The following is a 13,491-nucleotide window of genomic DNA, read 5'->3' as shown; positions in this document are numbered from 1 at the left end:
CGCTGCACCCAAAGTGCGATTCGCTTGAGGTCTCCTCTCCATCTATGCTAGAGGCGCATGCGTCCATCCCTGTGCCACTTGCCGCTCTTCCCGACGATGCAGCCCTTTCAGTAGCACCACCAGCGCCGCGTGACACTATGGGAGGGGGGGGCACCCTCGCTCATACACCGCGACAAAGAATCAAAGGTGACGCCGCCGCGCTTCGTTCGCGTCAGCGGGGCCTTTCTGATTCCTTGAGGGCAGCGGCACCCGATACGCGCATGCATGCAAAGCTGTAAGGGCAGCCGGTAAGCACATGGGATACATGCGTTAGGCTGCACCGCGTGTGTGGGCACAACCCAAATAGGTGCGCTACTGTCACTGCGTTCCTTCTGAAGAGAGAGAGCCGACTTCACGCCTGTACGCTGAGGCGTGCGCGCGCGGGCATTTTGTCTGTCTTCGATTGATTCGAGCGGATTAGAAGGGGCACTGTCCTTTGCTCAACGCATGACGGTGAACTTTGTGTGCCTATCCATCGCCTGCAAATCTTCCAGCTTGCGCTTGCTGTAGTTCAGTCTCCACTCGATCTTCATAATTTCCTTGCGGGGAATACCGCGCTGCTTGTCATACTCCTGTCGGATGTACGCCAATAAGTGGCGCCGCGTGTCGGCGTCCTGCATTCGGGCGACCTCGCGCAACATGCTGCGATACACGCTCAGTATCTCAGTCTGCACTCCGCTGCGCCGCGGAGATGCCGAGCCAGCCGCGGCTGGCGTGGAAGATGCGCTGCGTGGCAGCCCCACCTCCATTTGCCGCCCCAACTGTTTTCTTTCGGAGAAGAGATGCGCACGCAGCTTCTGCCGCATGGTCTCATCGCCGGCATGCGACCCTTCGGTCGTGGAAGCTGCGGCAGAGGAGGCGGGGGAAGGGAAAGAAGCCGTTGCTTGAGAGCGAGCAATCGGCCTAGCGCGACTAGAAGTGGGGGATAAATCACCGTTGCCTCTATGGTGCCTGGGGCCCTCCTTCTGATGCTGCCGCTCCATCCATTCGGCCAGCTTGGCCGCGACTGGGCTCATGGCGCCGGCGCTGCTGACGTCCTTGGCAGCATCGGAGGGCTGGGAGGCCGCGAAAGACGCTCCTGGCGACGGTGAAGTCCCTCGGTCGCGCTCCGGATGCATTGGGTTTCCCTGATACTGTTCCTGCGGTGCGTACACGGCGTCGCGGTAGACCTTAGTGAGGGTGTCAAAGGGAAAGTTGTGGGCGTTGCCACCCTTGTCGCGTCGCTGATGGCGCGACACGCGCGTGAGATGAAGGCACGCACGCATGATCAAGTGAGTGTTGCGAGATCCCACTCCGCTGCGCGGCCGTTTTTTTTTTTTGCCCTTGTCGCACTCTATGCATATGCAAAGAGCCGTGGCGCAGTCCAGAGGGGAGTGAAAATAAATTTAAAAAAAGGGTGGGTACGGCACGAGCAAGTAGAGGCGAGCCATGGCAATGAAGAAGTTGCAGCAGCAGCAGCAGCAGCCCGGCATACTCGCGATAGTCGGAGAGCAGCGCGTCCCTCCTTAGGCCCATGTACAGGGTGCTGCATCTTTTTTCTGGGTGAGGTGCGGCGCCGCCTACGGCCTCAGCTCGGAAGGGGTGGAGGGGCACGCCCTGAGCGCGAGCGCGCTCTACGGAACAGATAAGATGGATAACCACAACAGTCATGCCGCCGCCCCACCCTCGCCCACCCCGTCCCTCCCTCTCCCCCACCCCATAATCGATGGCTGTCTTCTTAGATGCACACATCTGCGCTTCTGCGTAGAGAAAGCGAGAGGAAAAAGTGTACCACCGGAGATGCGCCGGCACACTGACCGTCCACGGAGCATCGGCAGTGAGGCGCACGGGTGCACAACGTTGGCCCCCTTCCTCCTCTCTCCGCCACTACGGGGCGGCGTCGCTCAATCCAGTCCGTCATACTCCTCCTCGGGGTACCAACCAGCGCCCTCCGCCACTTCCGCAGACGGGAGCGCAGCTGCCCTGGACGCCTGCAATGCGGTCAATACGCGGCGAACCATCGGGGCGACCGCCCTCTCCTCCTTTCGCACATCGCTGCGCACCACCCGTACATCCGCGCTGAGGTGCAAGAGCGACACCCGCTGCATAGAGTGAAAGAAGCAAACCTCTTCGATCATGCCAACCAACCGCACAACGGGCGAATGGCGCGGTCGTCGTGGACCCGCCTCACCCCCGTCCACAGGGGGCGAGCCCGTCAGCCACGAGTGCAGCATCGCCACCCATTCCTGTGCAGCGCGTCGCGCTTGCCCACTCTCATCATACACGCGCCACGGCTGATGAGCGTGGGCGAGAGTAGTCCACGGCAGCAGGTAGTATACCTGGCGAGGCGAGACTCCTGCAGCCGATTCGCCGCTGCGGCTCTTTGGTTGAGACGTGTCGAGCGCCTCAGATAGGGCTTCAGGGCTGCCCAGCCACGCCCACTCCACCACGGCAGCAGGCCGCTCCAACGCCTCCTCTTCCCTGGCCGAGGTGCTGGCCAGGTCTCGCAGTTCCTCCACAAGCTCCCAGAGAGCGGTGCAGCCAGCCGGCGGTGGAGGTAGCACGCACGCCTGGAGAGTCGTGGCAGAAAGCACCAGAGACCACTCATCCCGCGCGTCGCCGTTGACGGGTGGAGCTGCGTCATCCTTCGTCATGCAGTGTAGTAACGAGCTGAGCGAAGACGGGAGGTGGCCAATGCACCCCAGCGTGTGCGCTGCATTCCCACTCATAATCCAACTCGATGAGTCGGCCCCGCGCGGCGGGGCTGCGTCTCGGCGCAGCAGCTCACGTGCGCTCAGCACGCGTACATGCAAGAGAAGTGTGAGAAGCCCTAATCGATAGCGCAGAAGCTGCTGGCCAGCCGCAACAGCCTCCGCAGCCTCACTGGCTGCCGGGGGAGGGGCGGCCAGCGCCGGTGACGGCATCGTTTGGTGCCACACGCTGAAGAACGCATCTGGAACATGGTGCAGAACCCAATCCATGTAATCCGCTGCCTCCTCGCGAGTGCGCACCAAGGCGACAGAGGAGGCTGAGGGCGCCCCACCGCTGCGGAGCCCGTCGAACAGCAGGCACTGTAGCGCTGTAAGCCGAATCCCCTCCACGAGAGCGGAGACGGACTGTTGGCCGGGATGCAGCAGCACCTGCTGCGCCGTGCGCAAGCCAGCCCTGCCACCGACACAACGAAAGAGCGAGACAGCGCACTCCACAACCGGGCGGAACACCTGATTCACATGTTCGGCCGTTGCGGAGGTCAGGTCGGCTGCAAGGCTGCCTCGCGCTGCTGCATGCGCGTTGGCGGCACCCAAGTACGACTGCCACTCCTCGAAGGACAGGACGTGCAAAGGAGCACCTGTCTGGGCCTCAACGCACACTTCGTGCAGCCGCCACAGAGCCGGCTCCACCACCCGGAAGGCTAGACTCCTCAGTGCGCGCTCAAGCGACACGGTAGATGCGGCCGGGGCTGTCGCTGACGAGGCACCAGAGAGGTCACTGGCAGTGCGATGCTGCTGAGCAGCCGCTACAGAGGACGCCGTTAGCACTGAACCCTCCGGGCCTTCCTCTGTCAGGCTGCGACGGCGCTCCTCCATCACTACTCGCACCAACGCGCGAGCCGCGCCACACAGCCGGCGCAGCGTTGCCTCCTGCTGGCACAGCTCCACGTCCGCAAACCAAGGGGTACACAGAGATGCCGTGTCAGAGGTGGCGGCAATGGGGGCTGCGTTTGAGGCCTGCGCGGCACGCGCATGACGCAGGAGTAGCTCGCAGAGACGTTTGAGAGTGTGGAGGCGCGCCTTGTGTGGAAGCAGCACGAAGGCGGTGACGGATCTGCCGGTAGGTTCCGCGAGGAATCCCTGCCCGCGGTGGGCAGACAAATCGGCAGCGGCAGCGGCACCTCGGCAACTGCTCTGCTGCTTGAGCACTTCTAGGCGGCTGAAGATGGCCATGAGTACGTGAACGACGCCAGTAAAAGTTATTTTCACGGGCGGCACGGCAGCAGTCGATCCCGCCACCGCAGCCCCAGTTTGCTCTTCTCTGCCGCTCCATGTTAGAGAGCTCTCCTGCAGCAGAAGAATGTACTCGTGTAGAGGCTGTATGCAGCGCAAAATCATATCAGGGTCTTCACTCGGTGAGGCAGGTGCATGACCACAGCACGGTCCTGTCACTCTCGGAGCGCCCGCACCCCTCAGCGACCCTGTCAGTTGCACGGATACCAGCACTGGAGTCAGCTCACTTGGTGCAGATGCCGCTGCGCCAGCGCGGGAGATGCTCTGCAGCGCCGCCAGGCGAAGAAGGAAGCGGCGGAAGGCATCGTCGTCGCCAAGCGCCACTATCACATGCGGCACGTGCTGCAAAGGCGAACACGAGCACTCCTGGCCCCCCTGCAAGAGCGATACTGGCGTGGAAAACTGGTTGCGAGCCGTCGCTGCCGGTGCCCTGGAAGGCTCGGCAACAACGCGGATTGAGGGAAGCGGCACTGTCTGCTGTGCCACTTGCAATGCTCGCCGCACCCCAGCCAGGCGCAGCAGAGGCGCCTCACTGTGCCACCACAAAACATCAGCAAGTGCCCTCCCCGAGCCTTGAGAGACCGCAGGCCGCGCCAGCGATCGCGTCGCCCCCCCATCCGCCTCGTTGCCTTCCTCCGACTCATACTTCCCAAGCGTGCGGCCTGCGGCCTCCTCAGAGCGGGCAACGCTCCATGCAAAAAGGGAGGCGAGGCAGCGCTCACAGAGGACCTCCTGCGTGCGCCGCGTCGCCCCTTGCTTCTCTGTTGTGGCATCATCCAGATACACACTCAGCTTGCCGAGTAGGTGCGGGAGTAGGTCCAGCAACGGCGGCAACAAGAACGGCTGCGACGGGGGCCAAAAGCGATGATCCGCTGCGTAGACGGTGACTATCCACGGCAGCCAACGATCCAGCGGCAAGGTCGACTCGGCAGTGGGTAACGTGCACAGCCACTCGACGATCAGAGGAAGAACCGGCCGCACCTGCGAGTGTGGGGGATGGGCAGCCGTGCCATCGCCCAAGAGAGGCAGCAGCGGGGCCAGCACCGACCCCGCCACACGCTCAGTGTTGGCGCAGATGGCGGAAGCCGCGGAACCGGAGGGCAGCGACGTCGCCGACGTTACGACAGCACCGCCGCCGCTTTCCAGAGAGGGGTAGGCGTGCCGAACCGACCACCCTTTCCTTCTAGATGCGGTGGCGTGCGGCGTCGAGCACGCTGGCCCCGCCGCTTCGCTGTCCCACACGGCATACCCGAGCCGCTGAAGCACACGCACACACAGCAGGGGATGCAGCGGCTCGAGCGCTGGCGGCGACGCAGCGGTGGGCGATACCTCGTGGATGCCCCTTGCGGGCTGCAGGAGGAGGGCAAAAAGTCGGTCCACCACCCAAGCCGCATCTGCGTCAGACGAGGTGCAAGGATGGGCCGCGAGATGACTGCGCACACTCCGCGACAAAGCGTTCAAGGAGGCCGGCGGCGACGGTCGCGAAGACAGCCCCGACGGTGCTTGAAGCCGGGTCACCAATCGCGGTCGTGTTGGCGCGCCGGCGTGACCTGGTGAAGCCTTGCCTGTGAAAAGCCGGTGCGAGACGAGAGGAGTCGCCAGAGCAAGCGCGCGTGTATTGGCCTGGATAGGCCGGATGTACACACTCCGCATGGGCGACTGGGCCACCGCCATCACCGCCGTCTTCCTCATCCGTCCACCTCTGACGCCGACCTTGCGCTACAGGCAAATGGATCGGTGTGGGTGTGTGCCCCTCACAGGCAGGCGACCTCGCGCGCGCGCGAAGTGATGCGTTATGTGCCCATATCCGTTCTCGGGCAAAATGTGGGCGTCGCGTGGCGAGCTCTCCGCAGGAGGCCCGCGCGACGAGACGGTGGGGAAAAGGGGCTTCGGTCAGACTGGGGTGGGTTTGCCTCTGTCGGCAGAGCAGCTCAAAAGCGAGAGTGGGAAAGGAAGAGAGCTGAGATGTGCCGGCACGCCAGCGAGACAAGGCCGCTCGTGCACGAAGAGAAGCAGCGGCACTAACAGATACGAGGGCGCTTAACGCGATACTTCGGCAGAGAGACAGGGAGACGGTCAACACTACCCGCAAGGGCGTGGGGCGCGCAGGTAGGGAATACCCCACACCACCACTATTATCACAGCAGCCGCTCACGCAGAGCACACACACACACACGCTGGTGCCGTCTGCTGTGAACGCGTTGGTAGCGGCATTTCGTGACGTTACTGTACACCTGTGTCCTGGTTAGCGAGTGGGCACTTCTGAAGAGGCTTGGGTGGCGTGCGCACAGCCGTCACTCCTCTTTTCACTCCTATCGGCATGCGCCCATTCGAATGGTGCAGAGTGTACCGCATGCTGGCGTAAAATCCTGAAGAGAAACGCGTATGACCCTCCCCGCTCGCTTTCTGTCGAAGACGACCTCTATCGGTCTCGCGCTGTCCCGTATGACTCACCCACCCACCTTCACCCACTCCACTTGCTGGCCGGCAAACGCGCAGGTACAGGAACGCCGCATAGAGCGCAGTGGATGCTAGTGGCCGTTCTTACAGCGAAGGGGAGCTCAGTAGCGAGTGCAGAATGATTTCCTGCTGCTGCCACGCCTCCCGATGACGCGAAAGCGATTCCTGCACGTGGCGCGCCGCCACCTCCGTGGAGTGCGGAGACCTGGGCACCAGTGTTGACGCTCGTCTCGAAGCAGTAGATGAAGGCACCGGGGACGGCGATGCGCTTGCAGCGTAAAGCGAGAGTGGCGTCCGACCTGGGGTCGTCTCGTCACGGTTCACCGTCGACAGAGCCCTGCTGCCGGTGGTGGGGAGAGCAGCATCCGCTATGTCTTCCGGTTGGGCGTGATGGGACACGGTCTTTGGGTCAATGTCGCTTTGCGGAGTGGGTCGCCGGGTGAAGGTCGCCCGATTTCCTGGCAATGGCCGTCCGCTCTCCTTCACCTTCTCCTCGAAGGGCGACGTGACAGCGGAGAGCATCGACAGAAACTGGCGCAGCTTCTCCTCTGGTGACAGTGACTGTGCGGGGGGCTCAGAAAGCTGCGGTGGCACGTGCGGTTCTTTACCCTGTGCCACAAATGTTTGGCTGCCGAGGGAAGCCCGATGAGTCGTCTCCTCGCGGTGTGGTACATGTGTGTGCTGCCGCTGCTGGTCCTCGGGCGACGGCGACACGGTGAGAAAAAGCGGACTGCGCAGTGGTGGCGGCAATGGCAGCCCCTCCTCAGAAGCGCTGCCCGTGAGACGGGCGGTGGCACTCTTCCTCTGCGGCGACCGCGGCGGTGACGAGCAGATAGAGCGCTGCTCCTCAACGGCGACTGTTTCGGCCTCCTCCTCTTGCGTGTCACGTGGTGCATGGGCTCTAGAAGGCGGCAGTGATTCTTCCCATCGCATCGCTTCCTCCGCGGTACCAGCCGGCCCCATCATCGGTACACTACCATCACTGCGCCCACGAGTCAGTGAGGTGGCATCTTGGCTGCCCCCACCTGCAGACACTGTAAGGCCACGGGACGACTTCTCCCTTGATGATGTCTTTGCCGTCGTCGTCGCGGTGGCCGTCGTGAACGTCAGCGCAGACGGAGGTGAACTGAGGCCAATGCGGTCAAGGCCCTCATCATTAACCAAGAGAGCTGAGGGGAGGGTGCGCAGCGTGCCGTCATCGTCAATGCGCGGGCCCACCATTGCCTTTGCTTCCAAGGCGAGCCCGTGCCCACCGTCGCTCTCGCCCGTGTCCGCTGCAGCCCTTGCCTTTTCCGTGCCGGCCTCGCTCTGGAGATAGAGTGGAACGGGGGGCGACGGCGACGTACTCGTACGCGCGCTCTGGCGCCCCGGCCTTGGTGACAAAGACGAGGCGGCAGACACGCGCGGCATCGCGCGCTGGAGCGGCATCGGCGACACCACAGTCGAGGATGCAGCAGCCCGCGCGAGCCCTTCCGTGGCAGCTGCGCCATCGCTCGCCGCCCTGTCGCCTTCCCTCGTGATTTGGAGCGGTGGCAAGAACGACTCGCGCAACGCGATTCGCAGCGACACCTCTTTTACTCGCAGCGCCTCCCTCGTGTCCGTGAGCTCCCGCGTCAGCTCCTCGATGATAGCCGACATGCGATCATACTCGTCCTCAGCACGCAGCCGCGTCTCCTTCAGCTGCAATTCCGCCCGTTCCAGCCGCTCGGACAGAACTTGGCGCTGCACCTCCTGTCCAGCCGCAGCAGAGACCCGCGCTTGCGTCAGCCGCTCCCGTAGGGCCTCCACCTCTGAAGCAGTCGTATCTGCGGTTAGCGTAGGACATGCAGCAGTGCGCACTCGCTGCGGGGATGGCCCTTGCATCGTGTCCGTCACCGCCTCAGAGACGGGGCAAGAGCTCCTCTGGGCTGTGCTGTCTGAAGCCACCGCCGGCGTGCCCCCCTCGGCATTCCCTCCCCGAGTCTGCGGATGGTGTAAGGTGGCAGACTCTCTGCTGCTCGCGGCATCGTCTGCTGGCACCAGCGAAGTCTGCGCCGCTGAGACGGACAGCTGCTCCTTAGCCTGGTGCAACTCCTCCAGCAATTTCCACTGCGCTGTGTCCTTCTCGAGCAGCTGCTCCTGCAGCATCCGAACCTGCTCGCTCTGCTCCCCGATCAGCTCGTTGCGGTCTGCTCGTACAACGTCGAGTTCCGCCTCCAGTGCCGCAAACCGCTGCGAGAAGTTGATGAGGGCGCTGCGCACCTGTGCGATCAGCGAGGCGAGGAGTGCGACATTACGGTCCGGATACGTGGAGGTCCCGGCGTGCGGTGACTTTGGAGACGAGCTGGTCGAGTAAGCCGCAGCGGAATTCCCCTCAGCACTGAAGCCATTGAAAGCACTGCTGAAGGTGCCTTCAGCGGCTCTTGCTTCCGCCGTTCCCGTCTCGCCCGTCGCCAGGACACTTCGCTCGCTATGTGCGCTGTCGCTGCCTGGACGCAATAGGGTCAGCAGCCCTCGCAGTTGTGTGATCAAAGGGCTGAGCTCCACCGGCAGCAAAGCGCTGGCCGCAGCTTCTAAGGGCACGTTTGGGCCATCACTAGATAGTGGCGCAGCCGGCTCCGGCCCCGGCTGCTGAAAGCGGAGCAGCAGCTCCTCTTTGCCAAGCAGCTGCGTCTCCAAGTCGTCGCATCGGAGATCCTTTGCCGCGCATGTCTCTTGCAACTCCGCACACTTCCGCTCCGCCTCATCCAAGCGCGCGCGGAGCAGCTTCATCTCCTCCATCGCGGCCGCATACCGCCTTGAAAGTATCGCTGACGAAGCCGCCACAGATGAGAGCCGCGAAGGGCCCTCTCCTGCGGCCTCCTCAAAAGCGGAAAGGAGGCCTGTAACAGAGCTGCCACGAGTCTCGCGAGCGAGCGATGCGTTGCCGGACGCCGAAGCGTCGGTCTGAAGTCCCACAGAAACGCGCAACAGCGGCGGTATCGACGAGGCTGTAGTGTCACCTGCCCCCGTGAGCGCGCGGCGAACTTGCGAGCCCGAATCGTGCTTGGGGAGATATGGAGACGCATCCTCGTCCTCCGCGCCGTCACAAGACGCCTTGGGTATTCGGTACTGCATGTCATCCTCCGTTAGCTTCCCCAGCGTCGGCTCGTGAGATGGTGCCCTATCATCCACGCGTATGCGTTTCCTGCTCTCAGACAGGCTGGGCTGAGAATCGTCTGAGCCGACTCGCTGCCGTTCCTTCTCCGTCTGCCCTGCGCAGGACCTGCCCTCATTCTCGTCGTACGCGTGCGCACGGAGATGGGTGTCGGGCGACAGACTTGTAAGATCGGCGGCCCGTCTGCTGGGCGACCCTGCAGTGACTGCTACCGCAGCTCCCTCGACCGAAGAAGGGCATGCGGCATCAGCAGCCACCTTTGTCCATGCCACGTTCCCACCGTTGCCCCACCACTGTGCAGTGAGCAGCCTTGACTGTCGATTGAAGGCGCCTTGCAGCTTGAGTAACTGCTGCTCCAGTGCGCTACAGCGGTGATACCATCTCACCGCTTCGTCCTGTAAGTGCAGGCGGCCGTACTCTGCCAAGGACAGGCGTAGCGACGACACAGATGAAAGCGGCGAGACGGAGGCCACGTCTGCAGGGCGGTGCATTGTGGTGAAGAGGGGAATGCCACGCATGGGCGCCGTAGAGGTGCTCACGTTTGCAAAGGACACGGAAGAAGTCAGGGCGGCGGGTAACAATGGGTCGCCTGCCGGAGAAAAGGTGGGCGAAGGTGGCTGCTGGGTAGCGGTAGAGGCAGGACGCATCAGCTTCGGAGGAACATGCGTCGCCGCCGCCGGCACAGGGGGGGCATCTTGAGGGTTGCCAAGCGGTGCGAAGGCAGACTTTAAAGCCCCTTCCAAGATCTCTCCAGCCGCGCCTCGGGCCTCTGGAAGCCCCTCCTCCGCGAGCTCCAAAGCAGCCGCCCTCAGGTACGCATTCGCACTGGCAGCGTATCGCTTCGAGAAGGCTAGTGCCGCAGTGCCGGCTCGCCTTACTGCGCATGAAGGCGCCTCGAAAAGTGGTGCCACCCTCGGGTGACGCTCAGACCCCACGCCAAGCTTCTGCCCCTGCCTTTCCTCACCAGTGGCAGCGAACGGGGCTGGCGGTAGTCTGGGCACTGGAGAAAGAATAGAAGGGAGCGAGGCCGTTGTGCGGCACGTTACGGCACCGACCTCGTCGAACTCTCCCGTTTCGGCGCCCGGATGCGAGGACGCGACGGCCAGCGGCACCGGCCCAGGATCCCGAGCCTGATTATGCCGCTTCGCACCCGTCGGCAGTGGTGCAGCAGCCGCGTCCTTTCCACGCCCCCCTTGCAGCGCGAGGGCGGAACGTGTGGGCTCAGCCTCTCCCCCGCCCTCGCCCTCTTCCTCAAAGAACTCCTTGCCGGGCCGACTGAAAGGTCGAAGTGGACCATGCGTGGCGGGGGGCGAAATCGAGGAAGTCGTCCGCTGCACCGTACTCGCCGTCGACGGCAACACGGAAGCAGCACTGTGTGCCCGCTGATAAGGATGAGGAGCGCGGCGCGGTTGTGGGTCAAAGAAACTCTGCTGCAGCAGGGCAATGGACGCGTGCGAAGCAGCGGAAGAACTGCGCTCAAAGGAAAGAGGAGCAGACAAGCCGAGCGTCGGCGGTGCTGCCCCTGCGCCCGCTCTGCTCTCACGGTGATCTGCTAAACAGCGCATTCTGCGGACAGTTGGAGCGGCGTCAGCGAAGTCAACCTTCACAGTATCTTTCCGCCAACTCGGTTGGCTCTCTTCCAGCCAGAAGACGATCGTGTGTGCAATGGGGAGGCTGGCCAGTGCAGTGTGTCTGTGCGCCCGGCGGCCAGTCGGGCTCTGCGACGCTCTCGCCAACACCTCCTTCCCCCTCCCTCGATGGTGTATGAGAAAGGGAGAAGTGCCGGGGAGACGATAATGGAAAGCGAGCACCACAACAGAACGTGTCCCCTCTCTCACCCTCCTCTTCCGTGTGTGCACAATTTTGAAAAGGACTGTCGGTCTATGAGGAAGTGTGCGGCTTCGTCTACACCGCGGCGGAGCCCGATGGCGGTGTTCTAACGTATTATCGATGTCTCTAAGTGCGTGTGGGCATGGCACAGCCCCTTTCGTTCGGCTTGGTTCGATAGGAGCGGCGCAAGGGCACTGAGGCAACGCATGTGAGCTGACTCCTCTTTGTGTTTGGCCTCACAAGGCGCAGCCAACGATGGGCACACGCAACAAGGGAGACGACAGGAAGGAGGGCGTGGAGAGAGAGACAGAGGGTGCCGTGGTGGGTCCGAGGAGGAGAAAAAGCGGAAAGGTAGGACGCGCGCAGGTCAGCACCATTTCTCATGCAACCGCTGCTTCCGGCGGGGGTGCTTAGGATGCACAAGTGCCCACCCTGAGCACCCACAGACAGGAAAACAAGGCCGACAAACCCCCCGGCACTTCCAGAGCGCCGGCGCAGGGCGCTCTAGTTGGAATGGGCATAACCGCAGCTATCCTCACACAAACGTTGCCACTGAGGAGTGGGGAGGGGGGGCACTCATGCGCCCCACGCGTGGCTCTTCCGCAATATGATCGCGAGGCACCGGCACGCGCATTCCATTCCGCGACTTTCCCATGCGCACGCGTTGGGGGATGCGATTATTTCCGGCGGGCATGCGGATGTATGCCAAAGACCGTGGCTCTCCATGCGGCACCTGCCACTATCATCAGCCGTCTTCGTTTGTTGTCGCCACGTTTTGCTATCAGGAAGAGCACACAGAGGGAGAGAGGGGGGACGAAATTGGGGGAGGGCAAAGGAAAAAAGACACAGAAGCATTGAATGGGCGAGAGGAGGGGAGGAAGACGATGCGTACAACGGCACACACGCAGGGGTGCCGCGCTAGACCAGCAGCACCACTGACAGGGAGCTAAAGGAGCGTATTCGCAGAGAGATACAGAGAGCCGACAAAGTGCACGGTGGGAGCGGCCAACAGCAAAAAGACATCCATACATCCATACGTCGAGCAGTCTCGCCAATAGTGCGCCCTGCGGTCGAACGCGCACGCACCCCTTTTCCCGCTTCCCATCCCGTTGCGTTACGGTGCTGTATCAGCGCCTATGTAAGGTGCGGTGGGGCGGCCAACCTCGTCCTTCCGCTCCGTCTGTTTGGCCATCACCATCGTCGCACCGTTCTAGTCGATCTTGGCGCTGATGCCGACCGGCGCTAGCGTCGGCTTTGGTGCCGCTAGCGAAGTGTCGTCCGTCTGCTCGTTCAGCCAGTGCTTGCGCTGCGCCGCCACCTCCAGTTCACGCTCGCGCACCGCCAGCATCGCCCCGCGACGACGCCAGAACGAGAAGTTCTCGTAGAAGAAGCGGTCCTCGAGGTGAAAGTCCTCCATTTGGCCACCGTTCGACCAGGGCGCACCGATAGGGGCATTGGCGTACGGCCAGAAGCGAATGCCGGTCTGATCCATCAAGCAGCTGCGCCACTCCCACTCTTCATCGCGGCAAAAATAGACAGCGCGCGCCGGCTCCGTCATGTGGCATTTTAGGAGCGTGGCCGACTGCTGCGGGCACATGCGGAAGGAGGCTTCGCAGGCTTGCATGAAGCCGGTGACCGTGTCTACATCCTCCTTCAGGCACTTCATGGGGTTCGCACGCCAGTAATAGCAGTCGCGAGATGCCTCTACCCGTTCCTGCAGGCTCGGCAGCGCCTGGAATAGAGGGGCAAAGGCACGCAGCACAGGGGCAGGGATACCATCGCGGAATATGCCCTCTAGCGGTTGCACAAATTGCTCCATCGTTTCCCCACGCGTGCAGGTACGGGAGGCTACGCAGCAGCGAAAAGGAAACGCTCTTCAGCAGACAAGAGCCACACATGTCAGAATCGCTCTGACCCGCCTGCCGCAGGTGACCCAGGGCAGGAAATGGCGACGATCCTCCGGCGGCGAACGGCACGGAAAGGGGTGTGCCGACAGAAGACGAAAAGAGGAGGTCACCTGGCAGATGGGGCGGGCAGAGAAAG

The 13,491-nt window shown here is 62.9% G+C and overlaps 4 protein-coding genes across 4 annotated transcripts; all 4 read right to left on the bottom strand.

Moving 5' to 3' along the window:
- Nucleotides 1–479: 479 nt before the first annotated feature.
- On the bottom strand, nucleotides 480–1,304 carry LSCM1_06767 (uncharacterized protein; the record flags this gene model as incomplete). Its single annotated transcript, XM_067324175.1, has 1 exon — nucleotides 480–1,304. The coding sequence occupies one exon, from the start codon at nucleotides 1,302–1,304 to the stop codon at nucleotides 480–482; it is 825 nt and encodes a 274-aa protein (XP_067179522.1).
- Nucleotides 1,305–1,922: 618 nt separating this feature from the next.
- LSCM1_06766 (uncharacterized protein) lies at nucleotides 1,923–5,714 on the bottom strand (the record flags this gene model as incomplete). Its single annotated transcript, XM_067324174.1, has 1 exon — nucleotides 1,923–5,714. The coding sequence occupies one exon, from the start codon at nucleotides 5,712–5,714 to the stop codon at nucleotides 1,923–1,925; it is 3,792 nt and encodes a 1,263-aa protein (XP_067179521.1).
- An 852-nt stretch (nucleotides 5,715–6,566) lies between these two features.
- On the bottom strand, nucleotides 6,567–11,183 carry LSCM1_06765 (uncharacterized protein; the record flags this gene model as incomplete). Its single annotated transcript, XM_067324173.1, has 1 exon — nucleotides 6,567–11,183. One exon carries the CDS (start codon nucleotides 11,181–11,183, stop codon nucleotides 6,567–6,569), a length of 4,617 nt encoding a protein of 1,538 aa, XP_067179520.1.
- A 1,475-nt stretch (nucleotides 11,184–12,658) lies between these two features.
- Nucleotides 12,659–13,267, bottom strand: LSCM1_06764 (uncharacterized protein; the record flags this gene model as incomplete). Its single annotated transcript, XM_067324172.1, has 1 exon — nucleotides 12,659–13,267. The coding sequence occupies one exon, from the start codon at nucleotides 13,265–13,267 to the stop codon at nucleotides 12,659–12,661; it is 609 nt and encodes a 202-aa protein (XP_067179519.1).
- Nucleotides 13,268–13,491: the final 224 nt, after the last annotated feature.

Source organism: Leishmania martiniquensis, chromosome 18, assembly GCF_017916325.1.
Source record: "Leishmania martiniquensis isolate LSCM1 chromosome 18, whole genome shotgun sequence".
NCBI lineage: Eukaryota > Euglenozoa > Kinetoplastea > Trypanosomatida > Trypanosomatidae > Leishmania > Leishmania martiniquensis.
Note: the sequence above shows the minus strand (reverse complement) of the source record. Positions and strands in the feature narration are given on the sequence as shown.